This window comes from Petromyzon marinus, chromosome 33 (genome assembly GCF_048934315.1).
Source record: "Petromyzon marinus isolate PM22_M1 ecotype Great Lakes invasive population chromosome 33, UKy_Petmar_22M1.pri1.0, whole genome shotgun sequence".
NCBI lineage: Eukaryota > Metazoa > Chordata > Hyperoartia > Petromyzontiformes > Petromyzontidae > Petromyzon > Petromyzon marinus.
In genome coordinates, this window is record NC_133699.1 from 14953868 (window position 1) to 14971362 (window position 17495).

At 56.4% G+C, this 17495-nt stretch overlaps 1 protein-coding gene across 1 annotated transcript; it reads left to right on the top strand.

The window, feature by feature from the left end:
• Positions 1–446: 446 nt before the first annotated feature.
• Positions 447–10479, top strand: LOC116948523 (uncharacterized). Its single transcript, XM_032965270.2, has 11 exons — positions 447–603; positions 966–1268; positions 1582–1642; positions 2958–3215; positions 4600–4660; positions 5058–5188; positions 5898–6067; positions 6398–6620; positions 7600–8386; positions 8952–9069; positions 9569–10479. The coding sequence occupies exons 1-11, from the start codon at positions 535–537 to the stop codon at positions 9572–9574; spliced, it is 2187 nt and encodes a 728-aa protein (XP_032821161.1). The 5' UTR covers positions 447–534; the 3' UTR covers positions 9575–10479.
• Positions 10480–17495: the final 7016 nt, after the last annotated feature.

Genomic DNA, 17495 nt, shown 5'->3' on the forward strand with positions numbered 1-17495 from the left:
ATCGGAATATTGATAAAGGCGTCGATTGCGGGCTGCTTCTGTCGATGCGCCAAATCCTAATTCTGGGCGGGGTGGGGGGCGAGCGGAGCACCGTGCTTTCGCACTCCAGTGACGAAGGGAGGAGGAGGCGACGTGGATGGGCGCGTTTCGCACCGTGTCGGTGGCGCGGAGTTGTGAGCGCCGTGTGGCCGCGCCGCGGGGAGAGGGGGTGCGGAGAAGAGGCCGGAGGGGGTGGGGGTGAAGGGAGGAGGGCGACTGGGGCGGTAGTTGTGTGCGGATCTGGCCGGGCTGAGCGCGGGGGTGAGTGAGTGACTGAGTGACAGCCCCCCCCACCCCCCCTCCACTGCGAGGCCGAGTGGGTGGGGGGTGGGGGCGTGGCGAGGCGTGCTTTTTAAAAGCGCAGCGACGTCGCGCTCGGGGCACTGCAGAGCGCGCGTCTCCCGCCAGCTCCGAGCCTCGCGTCCCTGCCGCTCGCCCGCCCGCCCGCCCGCCCGCCTGCCCGCCCCTCACAAGCGCCGCGGCTCGCAAGCGGCGATGGCTACAGGCTCCTGTACCAGCATATCGGCTTTGTCGCTAGCGTTACTCGCCTTGTGCGCACTCAAGGTGAGCACCGTGGACTCACAACAGCAACGTTGGTCAGCGAGGGTTTTTTGTAAAGGGGGTAATGGGGGGGGGGGGGAAACTGAACGTAAACAAAAACAACAACCATGATATAACTAATTCGCATCGGCGGCGCTAATGCAAGCGTGGACATCATTCATAATGAATGTGCGCGCTATGGATACGCGCGCTGGCGCGGGTCCCGTGACGGAGCTGAATAATTGAGGGGGGGAACGGGAGGACGGTGCAGGTGTAGGGTCTCACTCTCCCTTCCTTCTCCCGCCGACCCCTCTCCCCACCCCTCCCATCTACCCCCCCTCCTCTCTCCTCGCCCTCCGCGTGCCCCGCGCGTCCTCCTCGTCCAGGACCAGGTGTCCGCGTCGGGAGTCTTCGAGCTGCAACTGCACGAGTTCAGCAACGCGGGGGGAGAGGAGGAGGCGCCGCGCGGTGCGCCTCGCCGCTGCTGCGAGCGCGCCGCGTCGGACGCCTGCGAATGCCGCACATTCTTCCGCGTGTGCCTCAAGCACTACCAGGCCAGCGTCTCCCCCGAGCAGCCGTGCACATACGGGGAGCTCACCACGCCCGTGCTCGGATCCAACTCGTTCCGCGTGGAGGAGACCCGAGGATTCGCGAACCCCATCCGCCTGCCCTTCCCCTTCAAGTGGCCCGTGAGTGCGCGCGGCGCGGCGCCGGGATGAGGATTGCGTCCGTAGAAGTCGGTCGACCGCGACACGCTCTGCTGTCGAGCGACTCGAGTGTCCGAGCAGAGCGCCCCTTAGACGCGGCTCGCGCTATAGGCGCAGAGGATCAACCGTTCGCCTGCGATCGTGTGCGCCGGGAGTTCTTACAAGAATGAGTTTGTGGTGAATGCGTGAAGGCCAACGCGCAGCAGGAGAGTGGCACCGCACGGCGCGGTGCGCGCCTCGGCGCGGGCACCTCCGGTGTCGCTGTTCTAAACGGGGCGGTGTCTGTGGCTCGCAGGGCACGTTCTCGCTCATCATCGAAGCCTGGCACACCAACTCCACGGAGCGCCTCACCACTGGTGAGTCAAGTCCAACGGACCCGTCGCCCTTCCTGCCCCCTGTCCTCGCACCTGAATCCGGGGGGTCGGGAAGCGGGGCTCGTGTAGCAGACTCCTTCCCATGCCCCCCCCTTCTTCCCCCCGTCGTTCCTCGCTTTTACGGGCAGAGCCGCTCGCTGCAGCAGTTTCCGATCCCGCGCAAACAGGAAAGCGGCTCGCGCGCTCTGACGCGCGCTGCTGGCACGGCCGCTCCGCGAGCGTGGGAACGGGGCGCCGCGAGGAAGGGCTCCCGACACGCCGGCCCCTTTCCGCTGCTCCCGGGACCCTGAGCCCCCCTCCCCACCTCCTCGCTCCCCCCCCTCCCGCCTTACCTGCCCCCCCCCCCCCACCGTTCTCCTGCTCCCTCGGCGAGACGTGAAGCGCGCGCTGCAGTGCGCGCGCTTCACGGTAGGAGGCGCCTCCTCCTCATGGCGACCCCCCTGCCCCATTACCCCCCCACCCCGCACTACCCGCTCAGTTCCTCCGCTGCAGGCTCGCCAGTAATGAGAACGTGTAATCCCATTACCGCGCTCATAGAGCTGAACGAGACGTGTTTATTGGGGAGAATGCGGCGTGGCGCTCGAGTTAAGGGAGGGTTCGCGTCTCGGTGCGCGCGTGCTCCGCAACACTTTGGGAGACGCTCCCCGAAGGGGCTTCCTTCTTGGGCTTCCCAACTCTTTGGCTTCCTCCAGTGTTTGCAATGAGGGGGTCTCGACTCGAGACAAAGGAGGGCTGTGTTGGCTGGGGGGGAGGTATTGAGCGCGGTCACATCCACACCCAGATTTTATCTGGATCTCGAACTTATGCGATTCGAGAGGGAGCCGAGACTTGTCCTCACCGCGCTCATCGCTGCGGCACTCACTCGGGGCGCGCCACGGCCAATCCCTCGAGCTCAAGGGGTCGGCCACCTGCGGCTCTGGAGCCTCGTGCGCCTCTTTAAGCACTCGTGAGGTTATATATTAAGGACCGCTACCGTCTCTTATTCACTACGCAGTGTATCGCGGCTCTTTAAATATTGCGTTTTTACCGAATTCGATATAAAAAAGTTGTCTCTTATTGTTATTTTGGTTGCCGACCCCTGCTCTCGCTTCTAACGACCGCGCTGCTGCTGCCTGATCTCTGTGCCATGAAACTGGTTCATTACCCGAATCGTCCCTTACTAAATTGCTTTCTTTGAAGGCCACGGGTGCCGAATGTGTTGCGAGATCGTTCTACCCCGTGGCACCGAGCCGCTCCCGGGGACCCTCTCGCTAACGACCCCGCCGCTGTGTGCCTCGCACCCCTCCTCCACGCGCAGACGATCCGGGCCGCCTGCTCAGCCGCCTCGCCACGCAGCGCCACCTGTATGCGGGGGAGGCGTGGGCCCAGGACGTGCACACGAGCAGCCGTACGGAGCTCAAGTACGCGTACCGAGTCCTCTGCGACGAGCACTACTTCGGCGACAGCTGCTCCACCTTCTGCCGCCCGCGGCGCGACAACTTCGGGCACTACGCCTGCGACGAGGCGGGCAGGCGCGTGTGCCTGCCCGGCTGGCGCGGCAACTACTGCACGGACCGTGAGTCGCGCTTCTGCTGCTGCAGAATCAGAAATCCTCATCCTTGTCATCCTCATCCTGTCGTCACGCCGCCTCCTCCTTCCTCATTCTCTTCGGATCCCTTCAGTCACAGCCCTCCGCCAAAGTGCTGAGTGCGGCTGAGTAATTAAATCGGCCTCGCCGAGTCGCGTTCTCAAGGAGTCAACGGGCGTTTGGTGCAATGGAAGAGAATGTTTCGGGCGTTATTGTTAAGGGAAATGACCATAACGAGAACTGTAAACATTCAGACGAGCGTCTGTATGCGGTCGTAAACATACCGCGTGGACTGTGGAGTGAGCAGCGCGATACGCGTGGCGTCGTTCGCACGATACCAGACAGCAGGGGCCACCACCGCCAACGCAGTGGACGTCGTTCCACTTTGCGTTGCGCGTTCTCCGTATCGCGCAACGCTCTCCCCTGACGCTAGCCCGGCCCGCGCTAAGCGCTTCGTGGGGGTTGCCTTTGGCCGCGTGCCCCTGTGGGCGTCACCTGCACGCGCCGTGCTAAGCCGCTGTTTGCACGGCGCGTGCCGAGAAGTGGCCGCTGTCGCTGTGCCCGCGGCACGCATGGCAAGCGGAGAACACGTGGCGGGGCGTGAATTATAATCGTGGCGACAACGCCGGGGGTGAAGGCTCGCCACGCGCGTGGCTTAGGGAGCGCTTCGGGAAGGATCGCCCTCTCGCTGCAGCCGCAGCAGCCGCAGTCACAGCAGCAGTAGCAGCAGCACAAGGGGCAGTAGATCAGCGGAGGACGCGTGGCCTTGACGGGAGCCGCACGAGCCGCGTCCCCCGTGAAGGGAGGGGTTCGCGGGTGCGCGCATTCAAAACAGGGCGCGTGGTGTCTGTCCCCCCTCCACGCGTCCCACCGATGATCCCCGCGCCTCCTCCTAATGAGGGGCACCGAGCCCTGTGACGGGGGCCGCACGCGCCGCGTAAAATAAAAAAAACAACAACCCTGCCCCCGATTTGTGGCCGAGGCTCGGCTCCGTGGGCCGTGGTCGCTAATGAAAGGCCGTGGATTAGGGGCAGGGGGACACAATGGGGCAAGCTGGCGCGCGGCGCCTTTGTGCGCGGCAGCTGCGAGGCTACAAAGGGGGCAGCTGTTCCGCGCGGAGCTGCCCCCAACTGGCCACCGTTAACTCACTCCTACAAAGCGGCGATGCGCGGGGAGGGGAACGGCCCGGCATATGGGAGCGCGAGTTCGGTTAATCCGTTGTTTCCAGGTCTAATCCTCGACATCAAGACTTTGGTTAAAAAATAACTAATATCGCATCACACGGGCGAAGTCGTCATCATCTCCCTGTGTATCGCGGCCGCGAGTGATGCGGCGTGACTAACCAGAGCCTCCCTCCCTCTCTCACCAACAGCGATCTGCTTGGCTGGGTGCAGCCCACAGCATGGACAATGCGATCAGCCAGGAGAGTGCAAGTGAGTAGCCGCGCAGCGCCCACGTGCAGACACGGACAGGGGTGGGGGGACAATCAGCGGTGGGCAGGCTTGTCCTGGCAGCCGACCACGTGACCTCGAGACTGCGTTCTCTTTGATGGCGACAATCAAAGGGTTTTGGCGGGCGTGCTGGCGACACATAAGGCCTACTCTCTATTGCCTTTCTCTCACCCTCTCTCTCGCTCACACTCTCACCCTCTCTCTCTCACACTCTCACCCCCTCTCTCTCTCACACTCTCACCCTCTCTCTCGCTCACACTCTCACCCTCTCTCTCGCTCACATTCTCACCCCCACTCTCGCTCACACATTTCACCCTCCCTCTCACACTTGCGCCATTGTCTAACTTCGGGGTGTTTTCTTGTTGCCGCCCCGGCGCAGGTGTCACGTGGGCTGGCAAGGCCGCCACTGTGACGAGTGCATCCGCCACCCGGGCTGCGTGCACGGCTCCTGCCACCAGCCGTGGAAGTGCAACTGTCAGGAGGGTTGGGGCGGCCTCTTCTGCGACCAAGGTGAGCGGCCGACGACGGCCCGTACCCCCCCCCCCACACTTGAGCGGGCAGCAGGGCTCGGGAATTTGTTGGTTTCTTGTCTCTGGGTTTGCTCGCTCCTCCTCCGTGCGAACTCTGACGAGCGCCGAATTTGACCGCGGCGTTCTGAGATGCGACTTTGCGCGGAAGACGCCGCTCTATGAACGGGGACATCATTGCCGCATCGCTCGCATTGTCGCAGATTGTCACGACCCAATTGCAGACCTTTGTCGTGTTTGCCTTGTGGTTAATGCAGCGGGCCCTCGCGTAACCGAAATGGTCACTCGAACCAATTACATACATCACGTACAAGTAGAATAACGGAACGCTGCGAGTTTGAGAATGGACATTGATAGATGAGCCGATGTATAGTCGCACCCCTATACACGCAAGAGGTCGCTGAGCACACGCCCAGAGGCCTAAAATATCAAGCGGCCAGCAACAAACAGCACCATCACAATTGTCATAGATACGGGTGTAACACGTTAGTATAAATCGAGCACGGTTATTATAAGAGCTTGGGAAAAACAGATGATGGGAGGGAACTTGCACTCACTCACACACACTTGTCACACACACTTGTTACACACACACACACTAGCACCACCTCGCTCACCGACCTGTCGGCTCACGGAGGGTGCGAATCGCGCGGCCGTAGTGATGACCCATCATCCCCCTGTCCCCCGCGCAGACCTCAACTACTGCACCAACCACCGGCCGTGCCAGAACGGTGCCACGTGCACCAACACGGGCCAGGGCAGCTACACGTGCGCGTGCCGCCCGGGCTTCACGGGGCCCACGTGCGACACCGAGATCAACGAGTGCGACAGCAGTCCCTGCCGTCACGGAGGCAGCTGCATGGTACGTTCGCTCACGCACGCTCACACACATCGTGCGCACGTGTTCCGGGGTGCTGTCAGACTGGGGTAGTAATGCGACTGGCCACAGCCACGGCCACATCAAGAGACAATACTGGATGCGGTTTGCCTAAAGCCGAATATTATTCCCTGGGCACGACGTCGTTTGCCCGAGCCGCCGGTCAGCACGCCTAGCGCCCACGACTACAGCCCGGGGCCGGGTCAGCTCGAGGGCCTGTCCATCCTTTGTCCGGTGATGCGACCGTCACGAGCCGCGTCTGCCTCTTTCGCACTGTACGTAGCCAACCGTGCTAATCAGAGCTGCCGCCAACAGGACCTGGAGAACGGCTACGCTTGCTCGTGCCCGCCGGGCTTCTCGGGCAAGAACTGCGAGCGCGGCGCCATGACGTGCGCCGACCAGCCCTGCTTCCGCGGCGGGAGCTGCGTGAGCGCTCCGGGCGGCAGCTACGCTTGCGTCTGCCCCCCCGGCTACACTGGCCTCAACTGCGAGAAGAAAGTCGACCGCTGCAGCAGCGGAGGCAACACCTGCGCCAACGGTGAGCGAAGAGCCAGGCCGCGCCGCGGAACCCTCTACCCGTGCCCACCGTGCCCCCCTCTCCCCATGCCCACCCTCTTACCCACTGACGCTTTATTAAAAAAAAGATGTATCTATTAAGATCATTAACTTGGAATACCCTCCATCGATTTCAAACAGCTCAGAGCAGTTCTCGATGCGGGCCAACAACCACTGGCAGCGTCGACAGAGCCAGATAATACTCCTCACCGTCATTGTTAACGCCTTAGTTTTCAGAACAAAACAAAGTATAACCAATTATATGAATTTAGCCAGTTGAATTCTTCACCACGCCGGTGCTGTGCATGCTGGTTGTGAACACGTGAGGTTTGTTATACCGCACAGGAGCCGGGTAGCCCCTGGTGGTCTCTGCGGTTGTCACGGTGCCAATTGGCAAGATTTTAATGCCCAGTTGGGAATTTTGAACGCTGTAAAGTGGAGTGTTTAAAGCCCCTGGGACATTGTTGGCAGGAGTAGACCGTTATGTGCCAGTGTTATAGCCGTAGTGTGATAGCCGTAGTAAAATAGAGGACATTGGTCTAACATGGCTATGTTTTTATTTTACTCATGTTCGCTAAAGTCCCGCACTGTTCTGCCAAATTTATACGCGCCAGGAAAATCTGCAGAATATCAGTAAAAAAAAACGCGATTTATGATCAAATGAGCATCGAGTCACTGGTTCTTGTCTCATTTACAGCCCAGAGCCAGTGGTGGAAATTGCACATTTCCATGGAAGTCTCTTTCGAGGACAATCCACAAAGTGGTTGCTATTTTAATGACTCCAGAGGGGTGATGTTGGACCGAGTCGACCCACAACCCAGATTTGAACTCCAACATCACTCTCCCATGGAGTGGCCGCCTCGCCAGGCACCGCAACGACCGTGGGAGGGGACCGTACGCCCCTCGAGCGCGAGCGAGCACTCACACCTCCCTCCTCGCTCTATCCCCGCTGCCCCTCGCAGGTGGACAGTGCGTGCCCTCCGGAAACTCGGTGCGCTGCATCTGCCGCCCCGGCTTCTCGGGCACGCGCTGCGAGATCGCCGCCACGCAGTGCGCCGCCCGACCCTGCGCCAACGGCGGCACCTGCCAGGACACGCCGAGGGGCTCCGTCTGCATCTGCCCGCCAGGATTCGGGGGCCGGGATTGCTCCCAGCCGGCGGCGGAACCCTGCGCCGCGCGGCCATGCTGGAACGGCGCCACCTGCCGCACCGCCCCGGCGGGCGCGGGCGGTGCCTACCGGTGCGCCTGCGCGCCGGGCTACTGGGGGCAGCAGTGCCAGTTCCACCACGAGATGGTCGAGGGCGACCTGGCCTACACGGCGGAGATGCCGCCGGAGGAGGAGACGAACGTGGCGAGGCGCGACGGCTACCTGTGGCTGGCCGCGTCGGCGGGCCTGGGCCTCGTGGTGCTGGCGCTGGGCCTGGGCGCCATGGCGATGGCGTACGTGCGCGTCACGGCGCACGCGACCACGCGGCGCGTGTCGAGCCGGCGCGGGGGCGGCGGCGGAGGGGCCGGAGAATCGGAGGCCGTGAAGAACAACAACGCCTGCGAGTACCAGCGTGCCGAGCTGCCCTCGGAGCCCAACCTGCAGCTCAAGAACACTAACAAGGCGGCGGCGCTGGAGAGCGAGGCGTCCGCAGGGCAGAAGTCGAACCACTGGCTCAAGCTGCCCGACTGTAACCTGGCCGGCGCCCGCGGGGACTGCAAGTACCCACTGGGCGAGGAGAAGAGCGCTCTCACCCAGAACAGGTGAGCACCGTCTCCTTTCGGAGCCTCGCGCCCCCGCGTGGGCTCCCACACCCCCCACACCCCCACCCCACTGCCAGCCGCTGGCAGCGCAGGGAGGCTATAGGCTGGATGCCGACTCCTGGCCCTGGTTAAGAGACTTGTTGAGAATCCCATGTGTTGATATTTATTGTGGGTTTTTTTTGTTTACGTTACAACAGAGAGGCATGCTTTTGCTTAGATTGGGGGTATTCACTTAACAAGTCCACACGTGCGTACGGTCTTGCACTTTGACTTTAAGCTAGTGTGCAAGCATAAATGAACGCACGTGTGCGTGTATAAACATACGCAACCCATACGTGCAAAGCTTACAAACACACATTCTGTGTGTGCAACACAACTCTGGCGTCACTTAGTTACATAGTTTTTTAATTATGTAGATGAATCTTTACTTGTACAAATAAATCATCATTGGGGGTCAAGGTAAGATTGTGTCACGAGTGACGGGCGGAAAGCGTGCCCGATAGAGCTTGTGCTCACCTTGCCGAGGTCTCACGCTCTGCCTCCCTCCCTCTCTCTCTCCCCGCAGTGAAAAGTCCGACCGTCACATACCGGCCATGCCGTACACGCATCACCCCGAGGGGCTGTATCACCACACCATCTACCTGATACCAGACAGCGCCGACAAAAGAGTTCTCGCCACAGAGGTGAGTTCTGATCCTGCGACTCGCGAGCGAGCACACGTCACCTGGGTTCGCCTCCGCCACTCAGGAGGCTGGTGCTCACGCACTTCTTGAAGCGCCGATCCCTCCTGCACCGACGAGATCCAGGATTTTTAAAGCAGGGCTCCCACCCACGGTGAAACCACAGTGAACCTGGCTTCTCAAGCATGTGGGCAACTTGGTCTCGGCCAGGTCACCAGAACTGCACAAGTAAATTCATGATACAAGTACACCCAGTCCTCAAGGCTCTGTGTGTAAAACAAAGGCTCCTCTGCAGGGATTGGCTGACTGCCGTCTCAAGGCCGTGGTAATTAGGCCTATAGATGAGGCTCTGCAGAGAGTCAGTTCTGTGGCATCTCTGCTCGAGCCATTTCCCAGGGCGATACGCAGGGTCGCTGCAATGGGTGGGATTCCACGTTGCACAATCTCGCCGCTCTCCTAACAGCTCTGGTGTGTGTGCGTGCGCCCTCCTCCCTCCTCACAGGTATGACACTGCAGGCAGGCGTCTTCTGTGGGCCCACGGAGCTTCGGCGAGGATGGGCGTTGTTTACAAGGGACGTGGGGCGGTGGACCAGTGCTGCTAGTGTGCGGATGCCTCACGTGTGGGCAAATCTCGATTTGGAAGAAAGCCGAGCACTTTTTTTTTGTTGGAAGACTTCACACTGTGACATGCGGACGTGGTACAAGCACTGTGGGGCACCACGTGGACTCGGGAGCCGTCGGGGCCGAGGGCCCTCCGCGAGCCCAACGCGTGTACATTACGGAGCGCCGGTGACGGCGGCGCCACGAGCTCGTCGCAGACGTCAACGCGGAATTACAGAAGAATGTGCGCAGAGCTTGGAGCGTATGACTGCGGATCTCTTAGCGGCCTCTCACACTGATTGCACTACTCTCTATTATAGAGTCTCTCCTAGCGAACTTTAGTGCGGCTGGCCTCGCGCAGGCCAGGCCCGATGCCTTCTCGTCTCTGTGATCCTGTCACTTGGTATTACTTGCTGCAAATGAATGTCCTGCTTGTATAAGTGTTATTGTTGTGTATACTGGCCGGCCTCTCCCTATGCTTCATAACTTTTGTATTTTTCTCATTTACTATTTGTACCGTAAGAAGAAAATATTTTTGGAATTTTTAGTCCCACTAAATTATTTAATTTTTTATATGCGTATAATGTAAGGTATGTGCGGGAAGATTATTTTGTTTTGTATATACTGTAAAGTTTATTTATAAAGTGAGATTGTGAAGACTATAATATATTTGTTTTTTTGTACCACATTCCGAATTGTTTCAAAAGAACCGTATTTTTTCAAAATAAATTCGTGCTTCCTCATGAACGTCTGCGTTTCCGTGCGCGATGTTCACATTTAACACCGTTTCAAATAAAGACGATTCTAACAACACCACCTCGCGAACACGTCGTTTCCTACACCTCGCTTCCGTTCGACGAGGGGGCTCGAAAAGCATGCCCAGGAGCCCAGGAGCCCAGGAGCCCAGGAGCCCAAGAGCCCAGGAGCCCAGGAGCCGTGTCCAACTCAGGCGCCGCTGCTCTTCGCGCGCGGTCCTGTTGCGGGGCGACTCGCGGGCACGAGAGGCGATGGCCTCCGCGTCACGCAAGGGAGCACCGTCCCACTTTTCACTCCGTTCATCTTGTGTGGTTTTGCTGTCAGTGTGAATCTCTGGGTACTGTATTATCTATCACAACTTTTTCGTGTCTGAAAGATAGAATCACGTTTTTCTAAAGTTGGATTGGTGCAAGAAGGGCGGACGTGCTGCTGCAGACACTCACGGGGGGGGGGGGGGGGGGATTTGCAGGCAATGTTAGAAGATACAGACGGAACCTTTTTGCCAGTATCCAAAATGATGAAAAATAAAAATAGGTTTTAGTTGCATTCTCTGGTCCAACAGTGGTGAGACAAGAACATAAAGATGGCTGTCTCCGATGTAAGCAAATCAGTTTCAAAGACAAGGGGTACATTATTATTAGAGCATATTTTGCCACAAGTACGTGTGGTTAATGCAGACGATGCCTTGCAGAAGGTATCTGATTAGTGTTTGGACATCTGAACACCGATTTCATTGCCAGGAAGGGGAAAATGCTAGAAAAACTGGACCCGAGATGATAGACGAGGGAAACTAAAGTCACGTAACAACGACGAGTTCACTGAACCAGTGGAGATGGATGCGGCGGGAGGCACGCACCTGGCACGAGCAGCAGAGCAGCGCGTGCCGCTAGGGGAGTTATCGAAGGCGGCCCGGGTTCACAACGATGACACATAGGGGCAGTTGGAGCGATTTAGGAACACATTAACCTGATAATGAAAAAGCAACAGAGCAATGAGCACGTTTTTAATTTCTGCATCACCAGTACCTGTTGTTCATATGGATCAGAAGTATTGGCAAAGAAAATTGGGTGCACGCTCAAGAGTTACATAGAGAAGAGGAACACGTGGGTCAAGGCGTACACGAGAGGAGACGATGGACAATCGTTAAGTCTCAGCAGAGTGGCTGCCAAAAGGAGAGGCACGGGGCCCAAGAGACCGTCCACCACAGACAGAACTGAGACTCGGCTCGTGGGCAGCTGCCAGGTGGGATTGTCCCATCGCAGGACCGGGGAGATGGCGATGGCTTGGGGATTTCTCCATATCGAGGCAGATAGTCATCGCCGGTGGTGAAATCAAGAGCAATATTACGACAACAATAAACAACGTTGTACCGCTTCACAAAACGGGAGACGGCGAGGGGCAGGAGCCCGACACGCTGTCTTCTGTGTTGCTCACGCGGAATTGAGGATGAGGAGGGATTTCGGCCCTAGGGGCCGTACATGGGGGGAGCGAGCGGCGGGGCGGGGAACGCGTGACGGTGAAATGAAGACCGATCGGGAACGGGGCGAGGTTGCGAGTTCACCAGCGGCAGCCTGGTCGACGCTGCGGATGATTAAGCGGTGAGGCCGGGGGGACATCGCGGGCTCCCGGTAGCCATAAGTGGTGACGGAGCGAGAAAATTACGGAGTCCACGAGGCTTCTCGGGAGTTCCATTATGTCGAATAGCGGGGCAGCGCCAGACTTGTGGGGCTGTGTGGAGCCCCTGTCGCGACCGAGTCCCCTCGACTTGAGTGCGAGTTGTGAGGTGGCGTTGCGCGGTGGCGGAGCGGATGTGGGGAATGCGCCACCGTCCCCGCTCCTCTTCCACCTCCTCCTCCACCGACATTCTGGGGTTGACGCCCCCAATCGAGCCCCCCTGACCCACACCGCCAAACTTGCGGACGGCGTGGGGGGGGGGGGGGGCGGCTCGCGAGTAGCGACCGGCGGTGGATTCACGGCGGCGATTTTACCACACAGTCCGCTTGCAACGATGACGACGGCGGCGGCGGATGTTTGGGGACTTCTCGTTAATTGCGCCCCACGTTCGTTGCCGGCCAACACGGGACGAGGTCACCCCACACCGGTTTAATGCTTCCGCTCGATCACAAACGGTGCTGCTCGAGTGCTGCGTCATTTCAATAACACAACTACACTGTGGATCAGATCCAAGATCGAACTCCCACGTTTTAGCCAGCCGCGATCAAACCGGGTTTTCGAGTGCCGTGCGCTGAAGGTGTCAAGCAGGGCCGGTGCTCGGGAGAGCTGGGGTCAGAGGGGGGGTACCTGCACGGCTGTCACGGCGGCCCCCCACACGACAGCTTTACTGCCCCTTTCCATCCGAGAGGAGCTGGAGCCGGGCCTGGTCTCAAGCCGGTCACAAATAACATCGCAAAAACACAAAGTCAAACGCGGTTCATCACCGAGTTCGTCCTGAGAATGATGTCTGCTTCATGCCATGCGACGAGCCCACTTGCAGGGCACGTCAAAGGCGCGCCCCGCTCCTCGTGTGGATGCAATCGGTCTGCTCGATTTCTCAACACACTCGTCACAAGCACTCAACGCATTTCATCTAAGTGCCACGAGGAAGGGACATTGCTCGTGTTCTTATTTTCAGGCCACGCACGGTGTCACTGACGAATGTGCAGACTTTGTTACAGCGTCCGTGTGCACCACTGCTGTCCCACACTGTGTTGCACACAATGGGAGTGACTTCCGAACGCCTTCCGTCATCCCCCCGGTGGCATTCTCCGACACGCGGTGATGCCCTGCTCGCTGCGTCGCACCGAATGCGCGACTGGAAGGTTGTGGCGGGGGGTCACGGTGGGGGTGGGGGGCACTCTTTAGATGACCCCGATCAGCCCAGGCAGAGTACACCGGCGTTTCCGACTGTACCGCCCCTCGCGGGAGGCGTGAACGGGCTCATCCTGAAGTTCAATGAAGACTGCTGCGCGAGCATTGTTTGGACAGTTGCTGAGGAAGGGTGGCTTTGGGAATGGATGAGAATGGGCGGTGGGGGTTTTGGCCGCGCGGCTGCCAGATGACCTACGCGAGTCGGCGAAGCCCCCCGGGCGCTGTAATTTCACAAGTCCACACATTCGATTAGTTCCAGTGGGAGCTCAGACACGGGAGACCTGACGGTTACATAACTGCACTCTTTCACCTCCATTACCCGAAGGTGTTTGTGGTGTCGACGCGCTGCGCTACGAAGCCGGCGACCCGATTTTGATTCCCGCTCACGGCCAACGCCAGTGACGATTATCTGAACTGGTCATGGGCCTCCCCTAAATTGACTAACGTCCCAAATGAGTACCTGCTGCGGTCTGTAAACATCGCCAATAGGGAGACAAAGGCGGTCGGGCGTGGTGCTGATCACTCACCCCCACCGTGTGCAGTTCCGGCCTTTATAGGTGCTAACAGAACTTGCCCTAAAACTCTGTTAAGGCTATACGGGGGGTATTTGTATTGTGCAAGACACGAAGACTACGAGCTGTGTGTGTGTGTGGCACGCGCTGGTGTTGAGGGTCAGTGGCTCAATAGCTCAGTGGGAGTTGGGGTTCCACCAGACTGGGTTTCAACTCATGGTCACGTCAATGGAAATTAGTACTTGCTTATCAACCATGGAGAGACGAAATGCTGCTGGGTTTACTGGTAACCCCATGCCACGTGACGTGTCCACAGCAATAGACACTAGATTACATCTCATGTCTGTACGCCATGAAAAAATTGCTGTGCCTTTTGTGCGTGCGCATGTGCACGTGCGCCAGCTGTGTGTAAGTAGAGTGCATGTGTGCACGAGCTGTACCCCTGAACGTGTGTGTGTGTGTGTGTTTGCTGGAGCTCTGTGTTTGTGTTTTATTTAATCCACGTGTGTTGTGTTTTTTGGTAAGGCATCCGCATTCTGCTTGGCAGGCTCGAGTAAAACAAACCAGCTGCAACGAGGACTTTCTTATTTTAGGCTTTGATGGAAAAGCAATCCGGTGCCGCATTGGCACATTGAACCGGGGCCGCGCGACCGTTTTCAGCGGCGTTGTGCGACATTTAGCACCGAGCCATTAGAAAGGCCCTGCCAAATTAGTGTTGCGTGACAATGTGTGGCAGGTTTCACTCAAAGGTTTTGGGTCAGCCTTTGTTTGGGGCTGGTTGTGTGGTGTAGTTATGTTAATCATCTTGTACAATTGGCGCTATGCCCCCCCCCCCCCCCCGTTGTCTCTTCCCTGAATCGTCCCATGGGTCGACTTCGATTTAGCCGCGTGTATTCGTAGGTAGGGGAGGGGGTTACAAGAATGTGTTCCACAAAGGCGCTATGGATATATGATAATGGATTGTTTATAATGACGATGGGATTGTATAATGATGATGCTTGCGACAATGATTATATAATTGTTGCAGCTGAATGCTTCCACGATCTCCCGTCTTGCGCGGACAAGGGAACGCCTCTCGTCTGCCCCGCTCCACGCGTTGTGGGTCCTGCCACAGGACGCCTTCTCATTATCTGCGGGTTTTTGTGACTAAGAGGATTTGAGCAGACAACTCCCCCCGCACCTCCAATTAGCACGGTAGGCTACGTACACTGCGAAAGAAGCTCAACATACATACATTCAACTGTGCCCGTTGACCAGACAATAATAATAAAAATACAGCTGTCCCTATTTAGCTACATTTATTTAGCCAGGTCTCCCTTTTAAAATGCGTACAAACCAATCGCGTTTTTTCTCCAAAGTTGGCCACGCTTTTATCGTTTTATTTTGAAATAAAAAAGTGAATTCCTCAATTGTCTTTAGACTCAATATGCAATACTGCACATAAAATAAAAAAGTGGGACATTTCACAATCAGGTTTTCGTTTGGACGAGTTATATAAATCCACGGTTATATTTTTGTCTTGAACCACCTACCTACGAACCAAATTCCAGGACAAGTGTCAAGGCAAGCGTTTGTGAAGAACAACTCCACAGGGGAGTATACTAGGATTTACAGGGGTTACAGGGCAATGAATAAACGCAAGTCACATCAACGAGATCAAGTGTAACGGCAGCAGAAAGCACTTGGTCAGGTTATATAACACGATGGTCACAGTGTTAATGGCTATCGATGAAAGTCCAGACTCGAGTGCTCAGTCATGGAAGCAAGGGCGACAACGTGAGCTCACAGTGGGACGCGGGCCTGGGCACCAGCCGAGCAACGTGCACAGATCGCAAGCTCACAGGGCTCGCGAGGTTTGTCTCTGGCACGTAGCGAGTGGGGCTGCACAGACCTTTGGGCTTGAACACCAACCAGGCTGAGTGATTTGTAGAGGTTACAAATGTGAGTTGCGCTCGGGATGGCGTCCCTAGTGTCTCCTGTTCCTGGCACTGTAAACCTCTAACACTGCATCGAGATTTGTTGTCAGGCCTCTCCAGTCACTGGCACTGTGCCGAAAGCTACAGTCCCAGTGCCTCCAGTCACTATGCCAATGCATGCTAGTCTCAAACACTGTAACACTCATTAAGCACAAGGCTAGACATTGTACCTCTAAACAAACACGAGGCTACATATTGTACCACTAAATGAACACGAGGCTAGACATTGTATCACTAAATGAACACGAGGCTAGACATTGCATCACTAAATGAACACGAGGCTAGACATTGTACCACTAAATGAACACGAGGCTAGACATTGTATCACTAAATGAACACGAGGCTAGACATTGTACCACTAAATGAACACGAGGCTAGACATTGTTCCCTAAATGAACACGAGGCTAGACACTGTACCACTAAATGAACACGAGGCTAGCCATTGTTCACTAAATGAACACGAGGCTAAACACTGTACCACTAAATGAACACGAGGCTAGACATTGTATCACTAAATGAACACGAGGCTAGACATTGTTCCCTAAATGAACACGAGGCTAGACATTGAATCACTAAATGAACACGAGGCTAGACATTGTATCACTAAATGAACACGAGGCTAGACAACGTATCACTAAATGAACACGAGGCTAGACATTGTATCACTAAATGAACACGAGGCTAGACATTGTACCACTAAATGAACACGAGGCTAGACATTGTATCACTAAATGAACACGAGGCTAGACATTGTACCACTAAATGAACACGAGGCTAGACATTGTTCCCTAAATGAACACGAGGCTAGACACTGTACCACTAAATGAACACGAGGCTAGCCATTGTTCACTAAATGAACACGAGGCTAAACACTGTACCACTAAATGAACACGAGGCTAGACATTGTATCACTAAATGAACACGAGGCTAGACATTGTTCCCTAAATGAACACGAGGCTAGACATTGTATCACTAAATGAACACGAGGCTAGACATTGTATCACTAAATGAACACGAGGCTAGACAACGTATCACTAAATGAACACGAGGCTAGTCATTGTATCACTAAATGAACACGAGGCTAGACACTGTATCACTAAATGAACACGAGACTAGACACTGTATCACAAAATGAACACGAAGCTAGACATTGTTCACTAAATGAACACGAGGCTGGACATTGTTCACTAAATGAACACGAGGCTAGACATTGTATCACTAAATGAACACGAGGCTGGACATTGTTCACTAAATGAACACGAGGCTAGACATTGTATCACTAAATGAACACGAGGCTGGACATTGTTCACTAAATGAACACGAGGCTAGACATTGTATCACTAAATGAACACGAGGCTGGACATTGTTCACTAAATGAACACGAGGCTAGACATTGTATCACTAAATGAACACGAGGCTGGACATTGTATCACTAAATGAACACGAGGCTAGACACTGTACCACTAAATGAACACGAGGCTAGACACTGTATCACTAAATGAACACGAGACTAGACACTGTATCACAAAATGAACACGAAGCTAGACATTGTTCACTAAAGGAACACGAGGCTGGACATTGTTCACTAAATGAACACGAGGCTAGACATTGTATCACTAAATGAACACGAGGCTGGACATTGTTCACTAAATGAACACGAGGCTAGACATTGTATCACTAAATGAACACGAGGCTGGACATTGTTCACTAAATGAAC